This window comes from Phyllostomus hastatus, unplaced genomic scaffold, assembly GCF_019186645.2.
Source record: "Phyllostomus hastatus isolate PE091 unplaced genomic scaffold, TTU_PhHast_1.1 phas_scaffold_1674, whole genome shotgun sequence".
NCBI classification, from domain to species: domain Eukaryota; kingdom Metazoa; phylum Chordata; class Mammalia; order Chiroptera; family Phyllostomidae; genus Phyllostomus; species Phyllostomus hastatus.
The window spans coordinates 20,864,447-20,881,568 of record NW_025334011.1 but is presented as its reverse complement, the minus strand read 5'-3'; the positions used below and the strand labels follow the sequence as shown (position 1 = coordinate 20,881,568).

Genomic DNA, 17,122 nt, shown 5'->3' with positions numbered 1-17,122 from the left:
ACATTACAGAAAATTATTTATTCATAAAGAAGATAACAAGAGAGGAACAAAGGAACTACAAAACAGCCAGGAAAAATTAATTAAATGGAATTAGTAAGTCTTAACTAATCAATAATTATTTTTATTTATTTATTTTTATTGAATTTATTGGGGTGATATTGGTTAATAAAATCATGTAGGTTTCAGGGGTACAATTCTATAACACATCATCTGTATATTGTACTGTGTGTTCACCATCCAAAGTCAAGTCTCCTTTCAGCACAGTTCATCCCCCTATATCTTCCTCTCCCTCCCCCTCCCTTCTCCTCCCCACCACAGTCCATGTAAAATGGACTTTTACATTCCAGCCCCAGCTGACTTTTCTAGTGTCACCTTCCCCTGTTGCCACTTGGCACACTGGACTCTGTAACCCATTCCAGCCTCCTTGCTTCTTTTTACTGCCTGAAATGTCACTGACGTGTCGACACCTGCTATCCATAATCCTGGTTCTTATGGTTCCCTCCCCTTTCCCACAGACCAAAGAGGAAGTTTTCTTCTGTGTTACCATAGCATTTACATTATAATTCTGACCTCAGTTATTCTTGTTGCTCATAGTTTCTCTCCTCCTGTGAACTGTGAGCAGTTTCATGGCAGGAACCTTCTATCATCACTCCTTCATCCTCATGCCCCAACACCTGGCAAAGTGCTCATCACAGGTGTTGAGGAAGGATATTTGTGGAAACAATTGTGATTTAAGTCTTTGATATGCCTTGGGGCTTGCTGTAGATTGCTCTCAATTTAGTATTAATCCTGATAACAGGTTTCTAATATCACCATGTTAGTTTCCTGACCAACAAAATAAAAATGTTCATCTGTGCTACACAGCAATTCATGTGTAAGAACAAATAAACAGCTCAAGTGCCAGGAAGAATGTTGGCAAACTGCTTTCTCAAGTCCACTGAAGAAAAGTGAGGGGTCACTAGCCAAGATGAAGACTCAGATTTTGGATATTTTGCTTGGCCTGAATTTGCTTAGATATAAAAATAGGGGATTAGATTCTCCTGTAACTTTAAAATTATATTCTTGCAATGATTCTACTTACCAAGTGTTAAATTTACATAAACATTTTTTGGTGCTCAAATTAGCAATAAAACCTACACTAAAAGTCCTCTTTCCAGCAATGCCTCAAAGCATGGTCTGAAGTTTATTTGACCACTAATAATGGATGTGCAAACACATTAGGTGATCACTTCCACAACTGCTCTGCTTCTTTAAGAGAGCTCGGTTGTTAAGTTAGAAGATCATTGAACCATATGAGGGTCAATAAAAGAATAAAAATATCATTCATTACTGATCTGAGTACAAGGAACTTGATTCTAGTTCAGTATCTGTGTCCATATGCTGCTGACCGTCATCGGAGGGGGAGCGTCTGGTCTCTGCAGTCACATTTCCTCAGGATGGCTTCGGGCAGTCTAATCAAGCTGCTGGTATTTGAGATTCTTGAGTATGCTGCTTTCTCCATTCCCACGCTTGTGATTATGGAACAGTTTGCAACTGCCTATCAAGTGACAAGGAATAGAGCAGAAAAAACTCACTATTGGCTGATCGTCTCCTGTTCAATTGCCTATGTGGCTTCAGTGAGTCTATTGGTTTGGGTTCCCATAAAAGTTCTCTTATACAAGAAACATCGTCTTACAAAAAAAATTAAAGGATGGTGAGTAAAAGAATTCTTTAGCAGAAAATCCCCCAGTTGCTTTCAAAGATATTTTCTCATGTACTATGTATAAGGGTGTTAATATAGTGGAAATGTGTGTTGTGTAAGATTAAGGAGAAATAACAATCACTGTTTCTATAAATGTATTGATATTATGATATCTTTCATATTTTTAGGGCCATTTTTTAGTGACTGAAAGTAATCAGTTGCAGGTGTTCAGGAAATAGGAGCTAGCAGAAGTCCATGATACCCTGAGTAGTAAATGTTGGACCTAATTCCTTTGTACACTTTACTGCATAAAATTGTCACAGTTAACATATAAAAATCACAATCAGGTGATTATATAGAATTTTCCTTTTGTGTAAAACTTAAGTAATGTCTATTTTTTTAAAAGATTTTATTTATTTATTTTTAGAGAGGGAAGGGAGAGAGATAGAGAGATAGAGAGAGAGAGAGAGAGAGAAACATGAATGTGCGGTTGCTGGGGGTTATGGCCTGCAACCCAGGCATGTACCCTGGCTGGGAATCGAACCTGGGACACTTTGGTTCCCAGCCCGCGCTCAATCCATTGAGCTACGCCAGCCAGGGAATAATGTCTATTTTTAAATGCTTTGTTACATGTCTTGCAGGTCTTGGGCATCTGTTGGCCATTAACCAACTGATCTTTTAGGCAACTGAGTCCTTTAATTAGATTTAGAAAAATAATAATTTACTATGTTGATAAATTCTGTTACCCTTGTGGGGGGAAGTACTTCAATAATAATATAAAATATTTTAAATAAATTAAGATTTAATATTGATTTAACTGACATATGAGATAATGATTATATCAAACCATGTAAAGATATTAAGAACAAATAACCTCAGATACTAATATATTTTTCTTTTTGGGTCTTCAGATCTGATTCTCACTCATCTGGGATTTCTATGTATTCTTTGATAACTTAAAAGTTCTTTCATTTTGATCTTTTATTTAAAAGTCGAACAGCATAGAATGCATTTGAAAAGCAAAGAGCTGTAAATTTTAACATAACCAAGGGCAGAAATGTAAAAAGAAATATGGATATAGCTAGAGACACTGTTGGGAGGCTGCAGATGGGAGGCTGCTGAAGTGTGGAGTTCATGAAGTGCACTTTAGATGCTGATACTGATGTCGTCTCGAGAATCACACTTTCCGAGGGAGCTTCAGTTCTCTGTGGGCAGAGCTCCTGAGGGGTTTTGGGAAATAATACATTCGGTTGGCACTACTTTTATCAGTGGGGTTTAGGGGTCTTCCACACTTTGACCCAAAGCCTGTAGATCAGGGTGTCAAACTCATTTTCACCAGGGGCCACGTCAGCCTCATGGTTGCCTTCAAAGGGCCCAGTATAATTTCACCTCCTTAACAGTTAAGGAGTAATTGCATTTATGTAGTCCTAAAATTATTTCAGCCCTCTGAAGGCAACCTCAAGGCTGATGAAAGTGAGTTTGACACCCCTGCTGTAGATTTTCTAAAGACTGGTTTTGGAGCTGAGCTGGGCTCTCTACTCCTTATACTCCATGGGAGTTACTTTGGCTGTCTAAGTCTCTTGGCTGGGCCAGGGAGCTTTGAGGGAATGGTGGGAGATTCAAATGACCACAGGACTAAACCATGGGAAACTGGCCATGGCAGCCCAGGATGCAGCTTCTCTCTCTCTCTCTCTCTCTCTCTCTTTCTCTCTCTCTCTCTCTCTCTCTCACACACACACACACACACACACACAGACTCAAATTCCTAGGACTCTAGGTTCTTAATATCATTCAGGCAGCAAATCTTTCCATGTCATATATCATCATCATCATTGTCATTATCATCATCAAGCTATAATTGTTTATTTACTGTTCACTTATGTGCTAAGAGATTTACTAATTTCATTTCATTCTATACCACCTCATGCAAGTGGGTATTTTCGTAAGTTTGTTATAATTACTTGAGAGAGGAAACTGATGATTAGATAGTTATGCAACTTTCCCAGTCAGTTAACTAGTGAGAGAAAGGGCTAGACTTTGGACCTAGGACCCTCTGACTCCATAATTGGTACTCCTAACCACCACCCTAACCTGCCTCTTTGAATGACCCATGCTCTTGGGACAATTGAGAGTAAGGAGAAGAGTAAGTTTGAGGAAAATAAGTTTCATTTCTACTCCCCAGTGCACATGTTTCCTTTTTTTTCCTTAGAGAAACATCAATTTGTGGTTGCTTCTTGTGCACCCCCCTACTGGAGACCTGGCCTGCAACCCAGGCATGTACCCTGACTGGAAATTGAACCAGCAACTCTTTGGTTCACAAGCCCACACTCAATCAATCCACTGAGCTACACCAGCCAGGCCACATGTCTCCTTTTGTACATCTGGTTCAGGTAGTCTTCTTGTATTAAGGTATATTGGGCTGTCTCCAAAAGTAGAAAGGATGTGGCTGGCCATAAATGTTCTAAATAGTTTTAGATATATGACAGGTTATCTATAATTTCAGTGAAACTGTGAAACTATTTTCTCATGGTCTCATGGCATGAGTGCTATCATATTATTATCTCTTCCTGGCACAGAAGAGAATAGCAACTAAGCACTATTCTAGGAGTTTCATGCATTCTGTACTATTGCATTTGAACTTTATGACAACCTAGTGAGTTAGTTATGTGCTAGTGTTCTCATTTTATAGACAAAGAAATAGAAACTCAAAGAAATGATTAACTCAGTCAGGTGATAAGCTCCGTAAGTGGTAGAGCTGAGATTTGTGAGTCCAGATCAGTTTGTTCTGTGCTATTTTCTCTATCTCATGAAACTTCCTTATTTTTTCTGACTTTGAATGCCAAGCATGTTTCAGGAAAAATTCAACGCTTTTGTGTCATTAGGATGCATTTCCCCCAAAGACGTATATTTGGATATTATATATGGCTCCCCAACGTGTAAATCTGGATATTTTAATATATGTAGTAATATAGAGTATGCCATGTATCTTAATTGCTAGCTGAAGGTGATGTAAAAGTAATTGCTACTGTAGGAAGTAGGTATTAGAAGTATGAATTACTTTTGAAGAATAAATAGTTGTTTATGTGAAATTTCATTCACAGATAGCTTAGCATTCACAGCTATATTGTTGATGGGCCTCTTTGGGAACCTCTCTGTGGGTCCATGTTGGCCTCAAGAGCCTACGAGGCTGGTTTCGGAGAAGAATGAGTCAGTAGCTTGTGAAGGGTGTGCCCTGGCAGTACAGCTGAGAGGTGCAGCCCTGAGCTGAAGTCCCAGCTTTGACAAAGACTGTGACGCCTTGTGTGAGTTATTGAAATTCTTGGAATTTTAGTTTTCTCATGAGCAAGACAGGGCAACCTAGTTTCTTCACTGGAATGTTGTTTTGAGAAACTGAGTAAGATTATGCCCATGAAGTTCTAAGCATAGTGCCTGGCGCTAAATGGATGTTAATGCTATTACCCCAGGTTGAATTTAGTGTTTCCATTTAAAACATGATCTTGTTTAATCCTCAGAATGACTCTGAGAAGTGGTAGAAGTGATGATGAAATTGGTTAAATGGAAGAAAATTCTATGCTATTTAAGTAATACTCTTCAAGTTTGGAGAATCTTACACTTTTTTTTTCTTTGAGAGTTATTGAGCCAACAGAGTGATATAATAAATATCTTCTAAGGCAGCAGTCCCCAACATTTTTGACACCAGGGACTGGTTTTGTGGAAGACAATTTCTCCATGAATGGGTGTGAGGTAGGGCAGTGGGAGGGATGGTTTCAGGGTGATTCAAGTGCATTACATTCCGGTGGATTACATTCAAGTTCACCTCCTGCTGTGTACCTTAGTTTCTAATGGTGAGTGGGGAGGGGAGTTGGGGATCCCTGTTCTGAGGTATTCTTCATATCCACAGTGCTTTTATATATCATTTTTTTCACTTTACTTGCATGCTAGTGTTTCGAGGTAGCCCAAGTAGGTGTAATTCCAATTTTATGAGGGAGGAAACAATGTCAGAGAGCTGGAGATACGCAGCACAGTCTGAACTTTAACCCAGTGCTCTTTCCTTTATTCGTGTCTAACATTTCCTCATTCTTGTAGAATGACTGTTCCTTTTCAGGGACACCTGTCATAGTTTATAACAGACTAGGGAGATGAAGGAATGAAGAAAAGCTACTTATATACAGACTGAATTGTATATCTCGATAACTAAGAAATCCTTTACTATAACAACAGTAAATGTGTGAAACCATTGAGTAAGGCTAGCCAGAAACTGCAGCAGACCTCTGAGGAGAGGGTCCCTCGAGTCAGGATAATGCTGGAAGGCTCACTGGGATTCCCACACTGCCTTGGGACCCAGGGTCATATTTCAGGAATTCTCTCAAGTCTTGCTTACTTGTTTATTTACTTTAGACAGTGACATGTTATGAATCCTGAGCAGTGTCAAATTTGAAAGACTCCACATTTTAGACTACATTTAACCTTGCTGAGGCCCTTAACATATTCAATGAGACTTTGTTGTTGATTTGTTTCAGGTAGTGGCAGTAATAGTAATAGTAGTTGTAGTCATAGTAAAATAAGAACAAATATGTATTGAGCAGTTACTATGTACCAAGCATAGTTGTAAACACATTGCCTGTGTTACTTTAATTAATTCTATAACCTTATTATGTAAGAACACTTATAGTGCCCATTTGCCAAATGAGGAAATTAGGGCACAGAGATGAAAAGACCACAGAACCAGTGAGTACTGGAGCCACTACTGGCCCCAGGGTGTCTGTCTCCAGAGCCTGATCTTCAGAGCCTGGTCTCCAGAGCACGGTCTCCAGAGCACCTCGCTGTTCCACAGCAGCACACATGGGTAGTGTGCACAGCACCAGTAACATCTGGGCTCTCCTGGGCAGACTGGCTAATCTCAAGGAAATAGAGCTCGCTCTCTTCAGCACCTCTGAGAACGCCATCAGCAATTATCATGAACTAAATCAACAGTGGTGCTTAGCAGTTACTTCTTCCCAGATCACTACCATTTCTTGCAGTGGGTCTGTCATCCTTTTAAATACTCAGTAGTAGTAATTGTATGATACCTGACTAAAGGCTTTCTCTTCCTTGCCTCCCTCCCATATCTAGTAAATCAGCAAGAGTATATTTACTTTTGCATTTCTTCCCCAGCATACACAATAAATCACCAGATCCCATGAACTCTTCCTCTTTAATCTTTCTTGCTTCAGCTCTTGGTTCTCCATGACTGTTTTCCTCACCTCGGTTAGGCCCTCATTTCCAGAGCCACCTTACACAGGCATGGTTCCCCAACTTTCCTTACGTTCCAATTCATTGTCAGATCATTGTCCTGGAGATTTGTTCAGGGAAGCACGAAGAGCATTGTATTAATTAATGCTGGGGCTTGGACAACCTTCATCAGCAGTTGTCCTTGTCCTTTGCTTCTCTCTGCTCCCAGTTCCCTCACAGTCTTTGTTCACAGAGTAATAATCTTCTTGGAAAATGTTTTCTGCATGTCAATTCCACCCCTGAAAAATCTACTCTTCCTTTACTTGTACAGTTCGGTGTTGACAATATACAGATCACAGAATCCTAAGTCTGGATGACACCTTAGTTTTTCTGCTACTCAATTTCTCACAATACAGATAGTCTACCTCTGATTTTACAAGGGAATTTACCATATTTTGTCTCTATGAGCATAGTCTTATTTCTCTATGTTGAAATAAAATCTACCACCATGCAACTTCCTCCCCATCTTCTTTGTAGGCTGCAGGCCCTCGGCCCTCTATTTGCCAGTGAATTTGGCCATGGCCAGCAGTACTACCCACTGCCCCCTAATTATCTCTTTTCATTGATTTTCAAGCACCCTTGTTGGCTCTGATAATAGAAGCCACCACTTGCATGATGATGATTCCCAAAATTGTGTGTCCAGGGATGACTTCTCTGAGCTCACTGTATATATATTAAAGATTTTCAAATATTTGAAGTAGTCTATCATTCTGCCAGCTCAACCACATCTTATCACAGTCTGCTAAGTCTTCTCTTCCCCAGAGTCCAGGTGTCATCAGTTATTCTTGTCCTGTAATTTCTGAACCTTTTCCCTTTTGGAGGTCTCCTTGGGATGCTGGCTGGCTTGTTAGTGTGTAGATGTGACCTCATAATTCCTGATGTCCTATTGATGCAGCTAATGACTTCAGCTCTTGATTCAATGTATTGACTTCAGTGGTAGCTGTATCACTTGTTTCATAACTGAGGGTGTGATTGACTAAAATTCCTTGAAAAACTTGCTTTCTCTGCACAGTTTCCTCATCTCATCTCTCAGCAACTCCTATAGCCTGTAAGTGTCTTAAAGCCAGAGTGTGTCTTATGAGTTTTCATATCCTTAAAACAGAATACTGGACACACAAAGTTTACATGAATAGGTCAATAGACAAATACTTGAACTATTTATTAAACCTGAATTCAATAATATACTCTTATCTCTATTCAATATCATTATATTGATTCTAGTCATATTTTTAATTAATTGCAATCTTCTGAATTCTGATAGTATCATTCAAAATGCTTGCTGTCCCACTTAATTTTGTGTCCCCTACAGATGAGATAAACATATATATCTTCCTTATCTCCCAGAATTACTAGTAATGTATTTAATGGCACAGTTTTACTAGAAATCCTCCAGGTTAACAGTGATCCATTAGTTTACCTCAGGGTTTGTTAGAATAGCTGTGAAATTACCTATCTGAACTTCCTTCCAGTTCCCATTTCTCATTCACTCAGTCTCTCTTTTATAAACATTTACTGAACAGCCACTGACCACCTGACATTCAAGACTGTCCATTCTCTGACTTTATCTATTTTCCAAACTACCACCCTACAAAGATGCTTCATTCCCAGGCTACTGTTGGGGAATACTTGAATATACATTAGGTATTGTCCCCTTCCTTAGGGAACTTGGAGTCTGCTGTGGAGACTACACAGTTACATATGAAGATATTGGAAAGTAATATAAAACAATATACACTAAATCACTAAATAGTATGTGACTGCCACAAGTCCTTGATGAGCCCAGAGAAGAGAGTCATCAAAACTTTGTACTAATAGTGAGGAAGGTGCTCTATTTTTTTTTAAATATTTGCCCAAGGATATGCTTATTTATTTGAGAGAGAGAGAGAGAGAGAGAGAGAGAGAGAGAGAGAGAGAGAGAGAGAGAAGTGATTGATGTGAGAGAGGTGAGAGAGAAACATTGATTGGTTATCTCTGGTATGTGCCCCACCCGAGGATCGAACCTGTAACCTTTTGGTGTATGGGACAATGTTCCAACCAACTGAGCCACCCAGCCAGGGTGGAAGGTGATCTTTTTAATTAACTTTTCCTACACTCTATCTCACTCCAACAGCTCCACCACACAATGCCCTTTGCTCAGCAGGTATTCAATAGATGTGTGTGGCTTATTAAGAAAGCATTGTACTTTTGAGTAGTAAGAGAAATTCTCACAAGGAATCCTGGATTTGAGCCAAGCTAGGAGCAGGAAGACATTTCAGAGTGGATGATGAATTTGAGTAATGAGCTGATATAGGAATAATCATGGCTTCTTTAAGAGGTGGGAGAAGATCAATGTGCTGAGAAAGGAAGGAGTAGGGAGAAATTGCCTGGACAGATTGCAGAGTGCATAGGAATGTGAGTTTTGGAGTCAGAAATACCTGGGTTAGAACTCATCTTTCACCTAGCTATGGGATCTTCCGCAAATTAATTAAGACTTCATTATTACTTTGTTCATATGTAAAATAAGGATGATGCCCCCACAGAGACAGTAGTTGTGGGGTCTGAGTAAAGTCTGTAAGATGCTTTTCTACAGAACTTGGCATAGAGCAGGAGCCCCCTGAGGTTAGTGTAGAGACAGAGTGCTATTGTTTTATGTTGGAAACCTTGAAAGACTAGGAGGAATCTTTGTCTTAATAGCTTAGGTAGAAAGAACCTTTGTGAGTTTCTGAGCAGAGAGTGGTTTCCCAAGTTACCTGACCTTTTCACTCACCATGCTTCTTGTGTGAGAAATCTCAGGGCAAGAATTCTTGCTGCAGAAACAGGAATATTTAACTCACCTTGGCTGAGCTCAGATCTTTCTTCACAGGCCTGATCATGGGAGAATCCATCTTCTTGACTGTTTACTGCAGATGCGTGCAGCGCTCTACTGATAGCGCCCAAACTCAGCCTTTCATTTGGACGTTACACCAAGCCCACAGGTCCTTCTCTTCAGCCAATCTGTCCTGTGGTTATGGTCTGACTTTAGTTTCAGCTGGAGTACACCTTCAAAGAAGTGTCTGTGATATTTCTAACATAAATGCTATAACTCATTGGATTTGTTTCTTAACATTGCTCTTACGAAGTACCACAAACTTGGTGGCTTAAACAACAGAGACTTATTGTCTCCCTCATCTGGAGGCTGGAAGTCTGAGATCAAAGTGTCATTGAAGTTGATTCCTGCTGAGGGCTGAGACAGAGAATCAGTTCCAGGCTGTCTCCTAGCTTCTGCCGCTTTGCGGGCCCTCACTGGCACTCCTTGGCCTGTAGATGTCTCACCTGTTTGACCTCTGCTTTCATCTTCACATGTCCCCCTTCCTGTGTCTCATCACATAGTCTTCTTTTCAGCATGTCTATTTCCAAATCTTTCCTTTTATAAAGACACCAGTCATGTTGGATAAGGGCCTACTGTTATGGCCTCCTTTTAACTTGTTACTTCTGGAATGACCCTATTTCCAAATACAGTCATGTTCTGAAGTACTTTGGGTTGGGACTTCAATATGGGGTTTTTTTTTGGAGACAATTCAACTGATAACAGCCTGCCTTTTGTGACCCTGTTCCCTGTCCCTGCAAATTCACATTCTTCCCATGTGCAAAATAGCATTCACTCCATCTCAACATCTTCAAATGCTTTAATCATTCCAGCATCAACTCTAAGTACAAAATTCCATGTAAACATCATGAACTCTGAGTTCTAAAACTCATTATCTAAACCATCCTAATCAGTTATGGGTGAGACTTGGGGTATGATTCCTCCTGGGGCAAAAATTCCTTTCTACCTATAAAGCCGTGCAGCCAGGCAACAAGTTACTTGCTTCTCAGATACAAGGTGGGACTGCCATAGGATAGACATTCCCGTTCCAAAAGGGAGAAACTGGAAGGAGGAAGGGAGTCACAGGTCCCAAGCAAGTCTGAATGCCAGTAGGGCAAATTTCATTAAATTTTCAGGCTGCTCTGAAATTGGATGCTCTGTCCTATGGACTCATCAGGGTGGGGTTTCAGCCCCTTGGCCATGGGCTGCAACCTTGACTTTTAGATTTGAGGAGGGAACATCTGGACCCCTTTGGTGGTGGTCCTGGCACATCCAGGGGCTCTGTAACACCACAGATCATTCTTCCTTTTTCTTGAAACATAAGACATCTACATCCGAGTAGCTCCGTCCGCACACTTTCTGCCTATTGTATCCCAGAGGTCTGACAGCCTTCCTTCATTTTGTCCCATCTCTGGCCCCCTTCTGTGAAACCTGTGGGTGTTTCTGCTGAAGTAATTAATTAGACCCACAAGCCACACCCTTAGTGTTCTCTCCAGAACATGCTGTCTCATTTTTTCCAATATGGATAGACTGAGAATTTTCCAGATCGTCAAGTTCTGGCTCCTTTTTGTTTAATAATTTCTTCTCCAATTTATCTCTTTCTTTTTGCGTTTTACTATAATCGGTAAGGAGAAAGCAGACAGTACCTTTAATGCTTTGCTTAGAAATCTTCTCAGCTAAAGACCTGAATTCATTGCTTACAAGGTTTACTTTCTACCCCACAGAACACAATTCAGCCAAAGTCTCTGCCCACTTATTAAAAGGATCGCTTTCCCCCCAGTTACCAATAACATGGTTTTCATTTCTATATGATACCTCACCAGAAGCACCTTTAACATTCACATTTCCAGCAACACATGTTCTTGACAATATATGTATTCCGTAGGGGGAGAGAGGTTTTCTCTACAGTTCTCTTTTTTCTTTCAAACTCTCACCAGAATCTCTACTAACAGTCTCTTCTAGGCAATCTAATTTTTTCTCTTCCAGACTCTATACATTACCTAGTTCCAAAACTACTTCCACATTTTAGGTATTTGTTACAGAAGTACCCTGATTCCCTAAAGCAGACTGCATTTGTTTCCTGCATCTGCCAACAAAGTCACTGGGTGACTTAAACAACAAAAATGTATTGTTCTCCAGTTCTGGAGGCTGGAAGCCTGAGATCAAGGTGTGGGCAGAGTTGGTTCCATCTGAGGGCTGTGAAGGAGAATCTGTTTTAGACCTTTCTCCTAGATTCTGTTGTTTTGTTGGCCCTCTTTAACATCCCTTGGCTTTTAGATGCATCACTCTGATTGATCTCTGCTTTTATCGTTATGTGGCATCTTCCTGTATTTCTTCAATAGTCTTCTCTCTGTGCATATCTTTCTCCAATTTCCCCTTTTTATAAGGACACCAGTCATGTTGAATTAGGGCCCACCCTAATTACTTCATTTTAACTTCTTATCTCTTTAAAAATGCTGTTTCCTAATAAGGTTACAATCTGAGGTACTAAGGGTTGGGATTTCCAACATGTCTTTTTCAGGGGATGTAATTCAATTCATAACATTCATTAATAAATTATAAACATATCACTTCTTGGCCTTCTGGCTAAGATCAAGTGTAATAAATTATAAACATAGTAGCAGTAAGTCAAAATTTCCAAGTATATGTTATTATTTATAGTTAAATACAATAAAGAGTTGGATTGATATTTGTTTATTAATTATTCTACTTGTTCAGTTAGTATTTATTGAGTTTCTACTATGTGCCAGATGTTCTCTAGCATCATCATGTTCTTGGACTTGGCTATGAAACAAGTTACATTTTTATTTTCACTAATCTCAAATTGAAAGCTAGCACTTCTTGTCATTTGAATGTAGGTAAAACTACAGAGGTATTAGCATGACCTATAATTTTGTTATATAGATCTATTCATATTCCTTAGATCATTTCATATTACGATATAATTGTTTTAGGTTTTAAAAATTGAATATATTGGGGGAGGCATCAGTTCATAAGATTATAAATTTTTCAAGTGTACAATTCTATAACACATCATCTGTATATTCTATTGTGTGTTCACCACCCCAAGTCAAATCTCCTTCTATCACCATTTATCCCTACTTTACCCTATTCTACTTCTCCCCATCCCCCTTGCCCTCTGGTAATCACTGTTGTCTGTGCCTGTGAGTTTTGTTTTATTTAATCACTCACCTTTTCACCTAGCCCCCCAACCCCTGTCCCCTCATACAGCTGTCAGTCTGTTCTCTGTATCTATCAGTCTGTTTCTATTTTGTTTGTGAGTTTATTTTGTTCATTAGATTTCACATAAAGTGAAATCATATGGTATTTGTCTTTCTTTGAATAGCTTATTTTACTTACATAATACTCTCCAGATCCATCTACGGTGTCACAAATGGTAAGATTTTCTTCTTTTTATGACTGAGTAGTATTTGATTGCATAAATGAATCACTGCTTTTTTATCCACTACTCTATTGATGGGCACTTTGGCTGCTTCCATAGCTTGGCTATTGTAAATAAGGCTGTAATGAGCATAGGTGTAGTGTTTCAAGTTTCTTTGGATTTTTTCCCAGAAGTGGAATTGCTGGGTCATAAGGCAGTTCCATTTTTAATTTTTTGAGAAAACTCCATACTGTTTTCCAGAATGGCTGCACCAATCTGCATCCCCACCAATAGTACATGAGGGTTCTCTTTTCTACACATCCTCATTCAACACTTGTTCTTTGTTGATTTATTGATGATAGCCATTCTGATAGGTATGAGGTGATATCTCCTTCTGGTTTTAATTAGCATTTCTCTGATGATTAGTTACATTAAACATCCATTCATACTTCTATTAGCCATCTGTATATTCTCTTTGAAGAAGTGTCTGTTTATCTTTGGCCCATTTTTTAATTGGATTTTTTAGGGGGGTTGTGTTGAATTATATAAGTTCTTTATAAATTTTGGATGCAAACCCCTTATCAGGTTTCATTGATGAATATATTCTCCCATTCAATGACTTTTCTTTTCAGTTTGATGTACTTCTATTTGTTTATTTTTACTTTGTTTCCCTAGCCTGTAGAGCTATAGCAGAAAATCTCCTGCTAGGAGAAATATCTGAGATTTTACTGTCTATGGTTTCTTCTAGGAATTTTATGGTGTTGACTCTAACATTTAAACATTTAATCCATTTTGAGTTTATTCTTGTGTACTTTGTAAGAAGGGAGTCTAGTTTCATTTTTTGCACATATCTGTCCAATTTTCCCAATACCATTAATTGAATAGACTGTCTTTACCCCTTTGTATATCCTTGCCTCCTTTGTCAAATATTAATTGGCCATAAAGACATGAGTTTATTTCTGGGCTATTATGTTCCATTGATCTACATGTCTGTTTTTATGTCATTACCATACTGTTTTGAGTGCTATGGCCTTGAGGTATAGTCTGATATCAGGTAACAAGATTTTTCCAAATTTGTTCTTTTTTCTCAAGATTTCTGTGGCTACTTGGGGTCTTTTGTGGTTCCATTTATTTTATTTTTAATATTTGTTCTCATTTTCTGAAATATGCCAATGGTGTCTTGATAGGAATTGCGTTGAAACTATAGATTGCTTGGGGTAGTATGGACATTTTAATTATGTTAATTCTTTCTATCCATTAACATGGTATACACTTCCATTTATTTATATCTTCTTCAATTTCTTTCTTCAGTGTCTTAAAATTTTCCTAATACAAGTCTTTTTACCTCCATGGTTAAATTTATTCCTAGGTATTTTATTTTATTTTTTTGATGCAATTGTAAATGGGATTTTTTCTTAGTTTCTCTTTCTGATAGTTCATTATTGTGTACATAAAATTGCAACTGTTTTCTGGGTATTTTGTATCCTGCTGCTTCACTGAACTAATTTATCACTTCTAGTAGTTTTTTTGGTAGAATCTTTAGGGTTCTCTGTATACAGTATCATGTCACCTGCAAATAAAGACAGTTTTACTTCTTCCTCTGAAATTTGGATACCTTTTCTTTCTTTTTCTTGTCTGATTGCTGTAACTAGTAATTCTAGTACTGTGTTGAATAAGAGTGGTGAGAGCAGACATCACTGTTTTGTTTCTGATCTTAGGAGAAACACTTAGTTTTTGTCTATTGAGTATGATATTGACTGTGTGTTTTTCATATTTGGCCTTTATTACATTGAGGTATATTCCCTCTATGTCTACTTTGTGGAATTTTTATCATAAATGGGTGCTAGGATTTTATCAAATGCTTTTGCTGTGTCTATTGATATGATCATATAATTTTATCCTTTTATTTTGTTTAATGGTGTATCAATTAATTGATTCTTGAATATTGTATGAACCTTGCACCCCTGGAATAAATCCCACTTAATCATCGCATATTATCTTTTTACTATATTGGTAGACATGGTTTGGAAATGTTTTGTTGAGAATTTTAGCATCTATGTTCATCAGAGATATTGGCATATAATTTTTGTAATGTCTTTATCTGGTTTTGGAATTAAGATAATTATGGCCTTGTAAAGTGAACCTGGAAGTCTTCTCTCCTCTTGAATTTTTTTGAATAGTTTGAGTATAGGTGTTAGTTCTTTGTTGAATGTTTGGTAAAGTTCATCTGAGAAGCCATCTGGTCCAGGGCTTTTGTTTGTTTTGGGAGATGTTTTATTGTTTCAATTTCCTTAGTTATAACTGCTCTACTCAGATTTTCTGATTCTTTTTTATTTAGTTGTGAAGATTATATGTTTCATGAAATTTATCAATGTTGTTCAGATTGTCTGATTTGTTGGCATATAGCTATTCATATTTCCTTACAATCCTTTGTATTTCTTTGGTGTCAATTGTTACTTCTCCTCTTTAATTTCTTATTTTGTTTACTTAGGTTCTTTCTATTTTTTATTTATGAGTCTGGTTAAAGGTTTGTCACTCTTGTTTATTTTTTCAAAGAACAAGCTCTTGGTTTCATTAATCTTTCGTATTTTTTAAGACTCTTATTTCTACTTTGATCTTTATTATTTCCTTTTTTTTTTTTACTCACTGTTGGCTTTAGTTTTCTTTATCTAGTACCTTTAAGTATAATGTTAGATTGTATATTTGAGGTTTTTCTTGTTTCTTGAAGAAGGCCATAATGCTATGAGTTTCTCTCTTAGGACTACTTTTGTTGTGTACCATAGATTTTAGGTTGTTTTGTTCTCATTTTCATTTGTTTCAAGGTAACTTTTGTTCTTCCTTGATATAATTTTTAACCCATTCATTGTTTAGGAATGTATTATTTAGTCTCCATGTCTTTGTGTGTTTTTCAGTTTTTTCTTGTGATTGACTTTTAATTTCATATTATTATTCTCAGAGAAGATGCTTGATGTGATTTCAGTCTTCTTAAATTTATTGAAACTTTTCTCCTGTCCTAACATGTGGTCTACCCTAGAAAATATTCCATGTGCACTTGAAAAGAATGTATATTCCACTGTTTGGGGGGTGAAATGCTCTGAAGATAACAAATCCAGATATTAAATCCTTCTGATCTAGTGTATCATTTAAGGTCACTATTTTTTTTGTTTATTTTCTTTCTTGAAGATCTATCCATTGATGTCATGAGTTTGTTAAAGTCTCCTACTGTGATTGTATTAATGTCAATCTCTTCCTTTGTGTCCATCAAGATTTGCTTTACATATTTAAGTGCTCATTGATGTGTGCATATATGTTTACAAGGGTTATATTCTCTTCTTGGATTGCTCCCTTTATCATTATATAGTGTCCTTCTTTTTCTCTTTTTATAGCCTTTGTTTTAAACTCTATTTTGTCAGATATTAGTATTGCTACCCCTGCTTTTTCTTTCATTCCTCTTTGCATAATGCGTGTTCTTTTTAATTCTTACCTGAGGACATGTTTTCATTTATTTTTAGAGTGAGAGAAAGGGAGAGAGAGAGAGGGAAACATGGATGTGAGAAACATTAATTAGTTGACTCCCATATGTGTCCCAACCAGGGAGTGAACCCCCTACCTAGACATATGCCTGGGAATTGAAAGAGCAACCTTTTGATACATGGATTGACACTCCAACCAATTGAGCCATGTGGCCACAGCATGTGACATATCTCTTTCTATTCCTTTACTTTTAGTCTGTGTGTCTATTTTGTTCTTAGGTGGCTCTCTTGTAGACAGCATATACAAGGTCTTTCTGGAAAATGTCCAGCCATTGTTAATATAATGAAAATGGTTTGTGTGACATCAATGTAACCTGGCAGCCAAGGAGAGTGGACTGGAATGTGCATGTGAGAGCAATGATGACTTCACTGTACTAGTCAGTGGGCGTGGTAGACGCCATTGAATGAGTATGTGTACTGCACATCTGTAG

The 17,122-nt window shown here is 38.0% G+C and overlaps 1 protein-coding gene across 1 annotated transcript in view; it reads left to right on the top strand.

Moving 5' to 3' along the window:
• The first annotated feature begins 1,360 nt into the window (after window positions 1-1,360).
• Window positions 1,361-17,122, top strand: part of TMEM236 (transmembrane protein 236) — a 42,251-nt gene continuing 26,489 nt past the window's right edge. Inside the window, exon 1 of the mRNA XM_045858050.1 lies at window positions 1,361-1,693. Within this exon, the coding sequence (XP_045714006.1) occupies window positions 1,437-1,693 (257 nt within the window). The 5' untranslated portion in view covers window positions 1,361-1,436. The remainder of the gene's footprint in view (window positions 1,694-17,122) is intronic.